This window comes from Pseudophryne corroboree, chromosome 5 (assembly GCF_028390025.1).
Source record: "Pseudophryne corroboree isolate aPseCor3 chromosome 5, aPseCor3.hap2, whole genome shotgun sequence".
NCBI lineage: Eukaryota > Metazoa > Chordata > Amphibia > Anura > Myobatrachidae > Pseudophryne > Pseudophryne corroboree.
The window spans coordinates 551800413-551814482 of NC_086448.1; the positions used below are offsets into that span (position 1 = coordinate 551800413).

General features: G+C 45.7%; 1 protein-coding gene across 4 annotated transcripts in view; it reads right to left on the reverse strand.

The window, feature by feature from the left end:
• Positions 1-9483, reverse strand: part of MBOAT1 (membrane bound O-acyltransferase domain containing 1) — a 186817-nt gene extending 177334 nt beyond the window's left edge. For 3 of the 4 annotated variants that reach the window (XM_063923240.1, XM_063923239.1, XM_063923238.1), the window contains exon 1: positions 9099-9483. In XM_063923240.1, coding sequence (XP_063779310.1) covers positions 9099-9191 — 93 coding nt within the window. In that variant the 5' untranslated portion in view covers positions 9192-9483. The remainder of the gene's footprint in view (positions 1-9098) is intronic. The other variant, XM_063923241.1, reaches the window with a different exon arrangement.
• Between the last annotated feature and the right edge of the window lie 4587 nt (positions 9484-14070).

Sequence of the window (14070 nt, forward strand, 5' to 3'; positions counted from 1 at the left end):
CAGAGAGAGAGTATGCCAGCACACACCTCAGCGCTATATGACCCAGGAATCACACAGTAACTTAGTGATTACCCAGTAGCTGCTATATTAGTGAATTTGCGCTAAATTTATGTGCCCCCCCCTCTCTTTTCACCCTCTTTCTACCGTGATTCTGCAGGGGAGAGCCTGGGGAGCTTCCTCTCAGCGGAGCTGTGGAGAGAAAATGGCGCTGGTGAGTGCTGAGTAAGAAGCCCCGCCCCCTCAGCGATTTTGTGAAAAATAATGGCGGGGGCTCATGCATATATACAGTGCCCAGCTATATATATGCTCTATTTTTGCCAGGAGGTACTCAATTGCTGCCCAGGGTGCCCCTCCCTGCGCCCTGCACCCTACAGTGACCGGAGTGTGTGGGTTAGTGTGGGAGCAATGGTGCACAGCTGCAGTGCTGTGCGCTACCTCATATGAAGACAGGAGTCTTCTGCCGCCGATTTTGATGTCTTCTTGCTTCACTCGCCGGCTTCTGTCTTCTGGCTCTGCGAGGGGGACGGCGGCGCGGCTCCGGGAACGGACGACCAAGGTTAAATTCCTGTGTTCGATCCCTCTGGAGCTAATGGTGTCCAGTAGCCTAAGAAGCGCAACCTATCCGCAGTTAGTAGGTTTGCTTCTCTCCCCTCAGTCCCACGTAGCAGAGAGTCTGTTGCCAGCAGATCTCTCTGAAAATAAAAAACCTAACAAAATACTTTCTTATTAGCAAGCTCAGGAGAGCTCACTAAAATGCACCCAGCTCCTTCCGGGCACAGATTCTAACTGAGGTCTGGAGGAGGGGTATAGAGGGAGGAGCCAGTGCACACCAGTAGTCCTAATTCTTTCTTAGAGTGCCCAGTCTCCTGCGGAGCCCGTCTATTCCCCCATGGTCCTTACGGAGTCCCCAGCATCCACTAGGACGTAAAAAAAAAAAAAAAAAAAGAGTTTTCTCTAAGAGAACTCTGTAGAGCTCCCCTAGCTGTGACCGGCTCCTCCGGGCACATTTTCTAAACTGAGTCTGGTAGGAGGGGCATAGAGGGAGGAGCCAGCCCACACTATTAAACTCTTAAAGTGCCAATGGCTCCTGGTGGACCCGTCTATACCCTATGGTACTAATATGGACCCCAGCATCCTCTAGGACAGCCGTGGCCAACGCTTGGCTCTTGAGCCGCATGCGGCTCTTTCTTTATTCAAATGTGGCTCCCAACACTCAGTCACCTGACCACAACAGATCCTGGAAACCGGTGCACTCCAGCCAGACACACAGCAGCACTATGGCGACTGAAAACTGAGGGAGCCAGATACTGGGCTGTAGTGACATATGGGGGTGGGCTGGAGTGACACAAGGGGGAGCTGACTGAAGTGACACAGAAGGATCCTGGCAGGAGAGACATAATGGGGGAGCTGACTGGAGTGATAAAGGAGGGTGCTGGCAGGAGTACCACATGGGGGAGCTGGCTGGAGTGACACAGGAGAGTGCTAGCAGGAGTGACACATTCACACATGGGCTGGCTGGAGTGACACAGGAGGGTGCTGACTGGAGTGACACATGGAGGAGCTGAAGTGTATTATGTGGATATGGCTGTTTCAATATATGTTACAGGTTGAGTATCCCATATCCAAATATTCCGAAATACGGAATATTCCGAAATACGGACTTTTTTGAGTGAGAGTGAGATAGTGAAACCTTTGTTTTTTGATGGCTCAATGTACACAAACTTTGTTTAATACACAAAGTTATTAAAAATATTGTATTAAATGACCTTCAGGCTGTGTGTATAAGGTGTATATGAAACATAAATGAATTGTGTGAATGTAGACACACTTTGTTTAATGCACAAAGTTATAAAAAATATTGGCTAAAATTACCTTCAGGCTGTGTGTATAAGGAGTATATGTAACATAAATGTATTCTGTGCTTAGATTTAGGTCCCATCACCATGATATCTCATTATGGTATGCAATTATTCCAAAATACGGAAAAATCCCATATCCAAAACACCTCTGGTCCCAAGCATTTTGGATAAGGGAGACTCAACCTGTATATGGATCTGGATTTTTTACTTATTTTATGTGGAAGTGTCTTTTTCAATGTATTTTATGTTGGATCTGGCTTTAAAATTTATTTTTTGTGGATCTGGCATTTTCATTGTATTTTATACCAGGGGTGTGGCCTAGCAGGCACAAGGCCACACCCCATTTTTGCACACGCGCCTTTGCTTGATGTCGGCTCTTTGACGTACCTAACAAGATTTTTTGTCTCTTTGTCTCTGACTGGTTGGCCACCCCTGCTCTAGGACGTAAGAGAAAAACTTTTTAATGCCTGTGTGCACATTTATATATATATATGAATATACGGTTTTAATATTTTGCTTTAGCTTTCACCATGACACTGTGGGATTGATAAACATCCCCCCAGCCTGATTTTATATGTGGCTTTTATACAGCCAAACCCTTCCTGCTCTGCCCATAGATTTTATTAACCCAAGTAGTAAGTATAAAAGCAGCAAGAGCACTTAGCAATAATTAAATCAAGGATTTTTATGCATATTTCCATAATCCCCACTGCCACCCCTAAGAAGAAAGAACCAGATAATTTATAATTGAAAAAAAAATTCTCACATTAGATTTAGTTGTCCTTTTCAGCTTTGCTGCATACATCATAGGGCCACAATAACATGAAGACCATGTTAAACCAAATTAGTGCCTGGGCTATGCAGCAATGAAAGAGTGCAAAAATGCTGAGTGGGAAGAGCAGAAATGCAGCCCAGAGTATGAGTAATACAGTAGGTCTATATACAGTGGTAATGTAGCTAGTAGCTTCATTTCCTATAAACCAGTAGCTTTGAGATTGTATACAGAGAGCCTTTGCTCTACATTCCAGGATGTTTAGATCAGCGCTGGCCAGGTGCTGAGGTAACCAACTGATGTGTTTTACTTCCCGGCCGGGACTCACACAGGTCTCACTGTATTCCGGAGTCAGTTAGTACAAGTATGTTGCTGGTACACTATGGTACAGTTACATTCACTTGAATCAGCAGAAATACAGCAGCAAATACTAAAACTCATGTGTATTACATGTTGTTTATTAGACGTGTTCACAATTCAACATACTTTTGCTAACACTATTATAAATCAGCCAATTCACCATGTAAAAATGGCTTTGCAAATACTGCATTTTTTCACGTAAAGTGTGGATCCAAATCTGTGAAATGAGGGAACTCCTAGGGTCGAACTCAGCACTGACCAGGGTAGCCCGCGGTGTGAATGGTGTGATCCAGGTCATCCCTCCCAGGTTGTGCTAAAAGCATACAGGGGCCCTCATTCATCTTCATTAGCAGTTTCGCAATCTTAGCAAAACTGTTAATGATAAAATTGCATGCTAGGGGCCGCCCAGCACAGGGCAAAGCCGCCCAGTATGCAAATACCTGGCAATTTTGATTACAATCGCATCGCTGATTTGTGGAAGCCCCCCTGCCACTGCAGCCAGGTTGCGAAGGCAGGCGCAGGGCAGCCATTTTTAGGGTGGCAGTGGTTGCGTGGGATGTCACGCGGCCGTCCCGAACCCGCCCCCGTTTCTGGCAACATGCTCGCCCAATGAGGAGTTGGTGCCCCTGCAACGCCGCCCCGCGAAAGCTTCTGCAGTGCGTGTTCTGGACACTACGGGGGCAAATGAGGAGATGCAATCACATCTCAAATCTGTCTGCAGTTGAATACCCCCCAGAGAGCCAGATGACATCATCACCAAGTGTTGGTTATCTCCAAGCGCTGGCAACCTGGGTTTCATGCTGCTGTGCTGCGGCTTGAAACCGTGTTCCATAACGCAGGTTGGACCCAGATTTTTTTGATATGAAAGGGGCATTACTGGTTCGGATGTTCATTTTGCCATCTGCTGTCCTACCTAAAAAAAAAAAGCTGACTAATCAAATAAATATCATTTTCAGTTAGGGACATGTTAAAAAAAAAAATTTAAAATGCAATTTTGTGTTCCGTTATTAATACACAAAGTTTAGTCCTAATTTTATTCTTGATGTATAATATTTACAGGTATGTAGGCATTTTTAATTTCTGATCTATTGGAGTGCTTTTTACGGGTTTTGCTACTTTCATGTTTTTGGGGGGTTTTTTATATTGATTTATTTTTAACATATACATGGAAAGCACTTGTCAACATGCAGTACCACAGGACGGGTGTAGTATGGAATGCCAGCGGTCGGGCTCCCGGCGACCAGCATACCGGCGCCGGGAGCCCGACCGTCGGCTTACCGACAGTGTGGCGAGGGCAAATGAGCCCCTTGCGGGCACAGTGGCGTGGACCCCCACGTGGGAGAATAAGTGTCGGTATGCCGGCTGTCGGGACAGGACAATGTCAAAACACTTAAATAGATTTTCTGGCACTAAAGACACTGGTAGCAATAGGTTTTTAGTCTTACTAGAGCCAGATCATCTCTCTCATGTAGGAAACACCAATGATTGTGCCTCCATGAGATCACTTTCCCCATGTGACTAATTAGTGCTCAAGTATCCTCTGATAAGCGACAAACATCACAACAACACACTGTGTGGCTGCTAGCATTTCAGATTTAGGAATGAACAAGTTGAGAGTCTATCCTTAAAAAGCCATCCATTTTTAGGTTTGTTCTGCATTCTTACCCTAATGCATTTAAATACATCTTCATATGCATGTTTACAGCATGACCATATTATGCAGTGCTGGACAGAGAATACTTGTCACTTCCATCAGTTCCAGCCTTATTTGAGCTACCAGTCTCAGGGGTCTATTCTTGAAGCAGTGAAAAGGGTGGAGAAAAGAGCCAAAGGAGAAGTTGCTCTTTGCAACCAATCAGCATTGAAGTAACATTTATAATACTATAAAATAATACAGAGCAGCTGATTGGTTTGCTATGGGCAACTTCTCCACTGGCTCACTTCTCCACTCTTTTTACTGCTTTACGAATAGACCCCTCAATCATACTTGCCTACTCTCCCGGAGCGGCCGGGAGGTTCCCGAAAATCGGGTGACGCTCCTAGCCATCCAGAAGAGTGGGCAAGTCTCCTGAAGCGATTTGCGCTGAACCGTGTTATCATAGCCACGGCCCTCACTGTACAATGATGGCAACCTCTGCATTGTATAGCAGGGAGGGGCTATGATGATGCAATCACACAGCCATGCCACCCCCACCCCCAGCTTAATTTGTCACAACACCTATGCCAAGCCACACACCCTGCATCATCTATTGCTGTACTGGAGGGGACAGCAAGTCGGTAACTATGGACTAAATACCCTAACGGAGTGTGGGAGGAAACCTGAGCTCAGAGCAGTGGCATCACAAGCCGGGTGTGGGGGGTGCAGCCCGCACCTAGGTGTTGCCATCGGAAGGGGTGCCACCAAAGTGCTGGCTTTTCTACATTGACAGGAGCCGGGTGCTGCAGAGTGACATTCTCCTATGAAGAGCCGGCACACACACTGCCCAGTCTAAGGGGACAGCCAGCATCTCAGGGGATGCTAGACATGCCCCCGGAGTGATGATACCCGCAAGGCCACGCACCTTTTAAGTCGGCCACACTCCTTTTCAGCGGCCGCACCTCCGGCACGAAGGTATAGGGCAGAGCACACACCGGGTGTCACCACACCCATTGACACCTCTGGCTCAGAGGAAACACACATAAACTCCATGCAGATTAGACCGTGGTCAGGAATAAAACCCATGAATCCAGTGCTGTGAGATAGCAATATTAACCACTGTGCCACCAGCTATGAAAAATTAAACACCAGAATGCACTTGGTTCCTGCATATTAGGGAGGCCAATCCTGGGCCATTTTTTCAATCCCGGGTATCGGGATTGAAAAATGGTCAATCCCGGGATAGGCTTTCAACTGTTTCCGGCCATCCCCCACGTCCCTCCCCACCTGCCCTGCAGACATTAAAAAAAGTACAAACCTGCACAGCTGGATATCTGGGTAGGAGGAGGCGGCGGGGTAGTGCAGGGGAGCCGGTGGTTGAGTGCAGGGAAGCCGGGAGGAGGCGGCGGGTAAATGCAGGAGGAGCCGGCGGGTAAGTGTGGGGGAGGCGGGAGGAGGCAGCGGGTGAATACCGCCGTACCTCCTGCTCTGCGGCTGCTGACAGCGCAGCGTGACCTCACAGGCCCAGGTTAGGCTGCGCAGGGGGAGCCGAGAGGAGGGAGCCAGGCAGCGTCTGAGCGTCCTGAGGACGCTCAACGCTGATCCCTCAATCCCCGGGATTGGAGCTTCCAATCCCGGGATTGAATCCCGGACGTTTTTGGGCCTAAATCCCGGGATCCCGCCGATCCCGATCCCGGGATTGGCCTCCCTACTGCATATATTTGGAAATTGCACTGCCATACAGAAACTCTCAATGGGTTGGTGTAACTGTATGAAAGGCATGACAGGGAGGATCCCTTACAAAATTTGCTATAGAGCCCACCGATTTCTAGCCATGCATCAGGATATATGCATCGGATCACAGAAGCCGGCAGTGGGCGTATTTTTACTTAATTTTGTACAAAGACCCAGCAGTGGGGAAATTACAGTACATCTTTGAAAAAGGGTACATAGTTCAGCCAGCAAACCAGAGAATATGCAGAACACAAGCATGTTTAAATAGTTTACCGTATACTTTTACATTTCACTGTAACTGTAGTTTTATATATACTGAAAGCACACCATGGCCAATAAACATATGAATGTTTTCCACATATATGCAGGGATCACGGTTAGTACTTAAATATCTTGACATCTTAATATGATGGATTCCAAATCTAAGAGTTATCACACAGTCATAGCAATCCTACAATTTAAAATAAGTTTACAAATATTTAACTCAAAATGGATGTAGGAATCCTTTCAAGAACCACGTTCTTAACTTTCACACTGCAGCTATAACCCGGTAAATTGACGTTTTTTAAGCCTTACAAAACGGTTCTAGCTGCGGTGTGAGAGGGTCACTTTGAATTTACTGGTTACAGATTACTGGTATTTTGAAACGGTTAAAAAGCAGGGTCCTACACAGTTCAGACCCGTTTCATTGTGCAATGTGAAAGGCTATGAAACGGTATTTTCAAACCACAGAAGGTGATAGGCTGTCTCAATGCGTGATGTAACCAGGCAGAAGCAGGAAATAAACTGGAGGAAACACATGAGAGTGAAGAAGCATTTTTTTTATACAGAATACAGTTTAAAATGGCAAATTGGAGTGATGAGGAGGTTAGGGAGCTGCTTATGATGAGAGGGGATGAAGAAATTGCTAGACAAATCACGGGGACAGTGAAGGATGCAGTACTCTACAAAAACTTGGTAAAGATGCTTGAAGCTGCTGGGTTCCATCGTACGACTAGCCAAATTATTAATTAATTAATAATTATTAATAATGTGTGGGCCAGAAAAGTCCATATAAAATAACAACCACTGTTTTCTATGGGAGAAACGGGTTCAGTGTGAAAGGTACCAAAACGGTAATGAAACGGTAATATACTGGTTACAACATGCGATGTGAAGGGGGTTTAAATGCTCAGACCCGTTTTAAGAACTGTTTAAAGAACCGTTTCAAAAGCAGGGTTTGCGATGTGAAAGCAGCATAAATGATGCTGATTATCCAATGACAAAGGGAAAATGCCAGCGACATTGTGGGTCAAATATAACGGCCTGCATGATGCAGGGGTTGGTATCAGGATCCCGGCTGTCAAAATACCAACAGCGGCATCCCAGTGATGAAAATACCGACAGTGAGTAATAAATAAAGCCAAAACTAATACCTAACCCACCTTTCCAGCAGCCTGATTTATCACATTTTCATGCCGCTTTTGGGCGCCCATACAGCAGTGACGTGTGGTGGGGTGAGGCAGGTGAGGCAAAGCCTTTCCTGTCATACTAACGTTTGTACCAGAGTTTTGATTGTATAAAGTATATGAAAAAGACAAAGAATATGTTTGAAATATCTTCTTTGCATTATTCTAATCATTTTTATAGACAAATCTCTGGAGTAAAAAGTCTATGGCAGGTGAGGCGCTGACCTTTTCTGCACTTCTCAGATCAAAATTCACCGAATGTCCAGAAGTTTATACTGCTGCACCTGTGTATAATGCCCACATGTACCCTTTGGCCCATATATTGCATTTAAATCTGGCTCTGGTGCTAGCCAGTGCCTCCTGAGCCATTTAGTTCACTGCACGTCCCTGCCATACAGGTCACCTTTCGCACATTTCAGCTCGTCACCCCCAGAGGGTGTAAGCTCGGCACAGCAGCTAGTCACGCCTGACAGGAGAAACAATTGAATAGCTCCGTCTGCCCACGCAGAAGAGACAGCTGCCAGCGCTAACAATTGAATTCCTCCCATAATGTGAAGCGGAGCATGCACTTGTGACCATGAAGTATCAACAGAAGACACTTAAGTAAAATCAAGAGCCAAAACGACACAGTCATGACAATGCTTCCAACATCCCATCACACTGCTTCCTTGTTGGGGTCCCCGATGCACACTGCGCATAAGTGCTGATGGCTAACTCAAGCATCACCAGAGGCTCCCTCTCTGAAAAGAAAATCTGCATATTAGATGCCCATAAGCTACTATAGCGTAACACCATCTGGAGACAGCATTATCCTATCAGTGCTAAGCTCTGGAACGCTAAATGTGACAGCTTCGCAACCCCTTCGAAACCTATGGAGGCTGCGGCTGCTGTCGGAAATGGAGAGACTGCAGCAGATATCAGACATATCTGCTGCGGTCCCGCCTCCATACAGTATAGTCGGTTTTCATTTTTGGGGTAATATTCAGCAAATATTTCATAAACAGTACCCTAAGAGAGTTACAGAAATGTAAAATGTTCACTTCCTACACCACTGGGTAAAAACTAGCAGTATTGTCTTCAGTAATACAGGACAAGTTTTTATATGTCCTTGTATTGTTTGCGAAGAAATAGTATCTAAATAGATAATACACTAATGTACACTGAACTATATGTTACCTATCAATAATGCAAGCGCTAGAATAGTACAGTATAGCACTCTCTCCGAAGTCTCAGTAAGAGAAAACTAAAGACAAGTCCCCCTCTTAAAGTGTGTCTTATTCCCGACTCACCTGTTCCAGGGGCATGTGCAAGAGCTCGCTGAGCGGCTGCAGCAAGGTGGAGCCCGTGGTACGGGGAATCATCCTGTTACCGGGAGTCCCCATCACTCAGCCAGCATCCTCTGCGGCCACTATAGGAGCCCGGGCGCCGCCGGTACATGTGTGCACAGCAGCCGCACACCCAGGAAACCAAACAAATGGTATCTGTGGCAGTGATAGAGAGCCGGCCACTCCTTGCCCTCAGCACGCCGAATCACAAGTGCTGGAAGGAATCGGGTGGGGCTGCTGACACCCGTTGCACTCCGACCTGCTATGAGAGAGCGCTGTATGGAGCTGGATCATCTGGTTTGTTGAGTAAAGCGTGTAAATAGAAACGGCGGCCGGGGCTCGCCTTGTTGCAGGTGGGGAATCCCTGCTCCCCAATCCTCCTGGGTCAGTGTGCCAGTGATAGGAAACGTCCCCACATGCAAAGTGTGAGAACTGCATTCTTATGAAACTAATACACATGCTGTTTTCTTTTTGACTTCATGGTGTTGGTTGAGAAAATGGAAATAAAAGTATGTATAACCCCACAAAAAAAGGTTAATGTGTGAGGTAAAAGGGCCCAAATACATAATAAATGGCAAAAATAATTGTGATGAAAGCTACAAAGCCAAAACCCATCAAATAACAGGATCCTCGTGGCTATTTTTTTTTTTTTCTTGGATGTGACAATGATTTCCCAAATGATCAGCATTGGAAAAATAGGAATTTATTACCTACCAGAAATTCCTTCTCTCGTAGTCCGTAGTTGATATTGGGGAACTGTACTTTAGTACCACGGGGTATAGATAGGGTCCACTGGAGCCTGGCACTTTAAAACCTATTGGGGGAGATTCAAATGTTTGAAAAGTCAGTTGGGAGTCTGTTTTTTCCTATCTAATAGACAGGAAAAAACAGACACCCAACCGACTTTTCAAACATTTGAATCTCCCCCTTAGTGTGTGTATGTGTGTGCTGGCTCCTCCCCTCTATGCCCCTCCTACCAGACTCAGTCTAGGAAACTGCCAGAGGAGACGGACATAACACGAGAGAATAAAATAGGTACAACATCGGTGAGGCACTACGTCAATAAACAACCATAACCGAAAAGAAGGGAGCTAACCAGAACAGAGGATAGCAACACCAACCTAACCAGGATAGCAAAGCTATCCCAACAACATAAGGGGACTGCAACGGCAGACCAACCAAACACTTACTCAGGTAAGCAGGAATCGAAGCACTGAGGTGGGTGCCCAGTATCCACTATGGACTACGAGAAAAGGAATTACCAGTAGGTAATAAATTCTTATTTTCTCTTACGTCCTAGTGGATACTGGGGAACTGTACTTTAGTACCATGGGGAAGTCCTAAAGCTCCCAAACAGGTGGGAGAGTGCTGAGACCCCTGTAAAACCGCCTGACCAAACTGAAGGTCATACCTGGCCAAGGTGTCTAACTGATAGAACTTAACAAAAGTGTTCGAACCAGACCAAGTAGCAGCTCGTAAGGCCAACTGTAAGGCCAAGACACCCCGGGCAGCCGCCCAGGTAGAGCCCACAGATCTCGTTGAGCGGGCCTGAATAGACGTCAGCAAAGGCAGAGCCGCCAAAGTGTAGGCTTGTTGAATGCTCAACCTGAGCCAACGAGCAATTCATTGTTTAGAAGCCGGACAACCAATCTTGGTGGCATCATAAAGGACAAAAAGAAGATTGTCGATGACGAGCAGTACGTTTGATATAAACCTTCAGAGCCCTCACCACATCCAAGGACTCTGGACCAACGGAAACGTCAGACAACACCGGAACCACAATGGGTTGATTCACGTGCAAAGCTGACACCACTTTTGGCAAAAATTGAGGTCGGGCCCTGAGGTCTGCCCTGTCTTCCTGAAAAATCAAATAAGGACTCTTACAGGATAAGGCCCCCAATTCAGAGATACGTCTTGCAGACACCAATGCTAGTAACATCACAGTCTTCCAGGTAAGAAATTTCAATTCCACCCTATGTAAGGGTTCAAACCAGTCTGATTGAAGAAAAGACAAAACCACATTGAGATCCCACGGAGCCGTGGGAGGTACGAAGGGCGGTTGCATATGAAGAACTCCTATTAGGAAAGTCTGTACTTCCGGCAACATTGCAAGTTGTTTCTGGAAGAAAATAGATAGCGCCGAAATCTGCACTTTGATGGAGCCTAAACGGCCCATATCCACTCCCGCTTGCAGGAAAGCAACCAATTCTAAATTCTGCGGGAGAAACCTTTCTACTTTCACACTATGAAACATACTTTTTCTAGATACAATGATAAAGTTTTAACGTAACCATCTTCCTGGCCTGGACCATAGTGGAAATAACCCTGGGGGGAAGACCTTTTCTGGCTAGAATCTCCCTCTCAACTTCCAAGCCATCAAATGTAGCCACGGTAAGTGTGGATAGATGAACGGACCTTGCTGAAGTAGATCCTTTCGAAGCGGCAGAGGCCAGGGATCCTCCAGAGTGTTAGGCGCCGGGGTCCGCTTGTCTGCGCGGCCCGGCGCCTAGCAACTAGGGACGCCGTGCGCGTTGACAAAGCTAAATATTTATCGTATATAAAACACTTTAAGAGGTCTAAGAACACTGTACGCTGCTTACTTAAGAAGTACCGTAAGGGTACGCTATTTGCGTAACGATCGCTCAGCCGTAGGCGAGACGCTCAAGCGTCACGTTCGCTCACGGCCCAGTGATCACAGGACAACACGTTATTGGTTATGACTAGAGTAATGATTCGCTATGGCGTAGCGGACGCTCGAGACCACGAGGAGATCACCAGCGGCGCAGACGCTCACAACGCTATACCTTTATGTCTAAACCTTATACCAATGAAATGCACAGAATACCTTAATGTGAGTACAGGGTGTAAGTGCAACCTTGTGTAACCTGACTAACTACAAAGCTGCTTGAGCGTCACCGACGCTCAAGTGAACACTTAACACTATAGAAAATACACAGATACTGGTTTAGGGTCCAAAGCCTATTAACTGTATTATATCTAATATACTTGTAAAAGGGGATAACAGTACAAATGATACACTACAATATAACAGAGACTTCCTAACCAAAATACAATACTATCTAATACAATACAATACTAGTCTAGGGGAGATGTGAGAGAAAAGAGAAAGGAGAGAGAGAGAGAAATAGAGAGAGATGAGAGAAATTGGCTCACAGTAAGACAATGATTACGGAGAGAAACTTACGCACAAGGGTAAACGATCGCATGCGCCTGGACATCCAGCACCCGATTTTCAGCAATGAGAACCGTTGAAGAGTGAGAGCTGGATGTGGTTGGCCTGCCTATTTATGCCCCACACACAATGCAATCTCATAGTCCCTACAATCCCATTGTCCATTGGACGTCGGAATTCGGCCCTGCATCATAACAAAAGGTCATAGGTTGATTCATACAGGTGGGCTGTGACGATTTCAAACAGCTCAGGTGGGTGGGGAACTAGGTTTCCCGCCGCATACCTGAGTATGAGTAAATAGTAGAAATGGACATAAACTTCTTATGTCCATAACTATCCGCACGAGCGATTAATACGCTCCAAACCAACACCGGAATATTGCTATTTAAATACTCTTCCGATGGGTACCAAACACTGCTGCATGACTCTTGTTAGACCCTTCCCACAATACAAAGAGGGATTCCTCAGCTCAGGGACATTCTATATTAACTAAGCTTTCAGAATCTATCAAAGGGACCATGATCTACAAACTACATTATTACTGAAAATATGTAACGAATGAGTCGCACGCTACGATTACATAAACTCTACCGTAAATACGCATACCGTGCGCCCGCGGGTGCACGCTATTGCGGGTATGCGCCTTCACGGGAGAGCGTACGCATGCGCAGCGCGGACCAGTGTGCGGTGCAAATATGGCAGTGTGTATGGGGATATTTTTCTGACTTTGACAGTCCACCCTTTGGCAGTCAATAATAACTGCCACCTCCTGAAAACATTTCAAAAGGAGAAAAATATATGTCAGGGGTTAATTCATTTCCATGGTTGGGTGAGGGAGGAGAGAGGAGAAGGTGTGAAGAGGGTATGACCTAGTGAGATAGCAGAAGCATGTGTGTATGAATCCATGTTTGGGGGGTCATGTATCATCGTGCCGTACGTGTTGTACATCAAGCTTCGAGGTATTGCGAAGTATACATTTGAATTCCTTCTTATCCTGTGGTACAGGTCTGTGGATGGGCTGTCAAACTTTACCGAGCTCTTTTCGGATTTTTTTTTTTTTTAACAAAATGGGGAGCACATTTTAGTTGATGATACATGAATGGGGGAATATGTGATTGCTGATATCTGTGCCTGTATTCCCTATACTATGTGTGTTATTACCTGAGGGTTGTAGAGATGAAGATGAAGAACACTTATGGAAAATGCAATGATATTCTATGTCAGGTAAATGTACATCTGTCGTCGAAGTTTTGTTCGGTATCTGTTGAGAGTCGTCTTCTTTGCGCTGTATTGCTCCTTGGGCATGAGCAAATAGCTTTGTCAGTGCCATCAGATTTACAAAAATGTTGGGCTAGCGTGAGTTTAAGAATACTAGGGAAACTGGGGATTCATGGCAAAGTTCATCAAATGTCCATTTCTCAAGTGGTCAAAACTTCATCTTTGGTGCTTGTCTGTTGTCTGTATAGCGTCTCGTCAACTTCCTCGTCCAAGGGGGTCTTTGTATCTTGGAGAAAAGCAGAAAAACAGGTGAAAGAAACGGACCGTATAATCGCATTTTCATCACATTCTGGTTTCTATCATTGGGTCATAAATCAAATCCAGGTTAATTACAGTTTCCTCACTCCTCAAGCTCATCACTTTTGTACTTTGTTTGCACCTCATTAAAGCCTGCCCGCATCTAAATATCAATCCAATAGATATAACAACACCTAAGATACATAGGAGGAACTTTCCAACATCCAT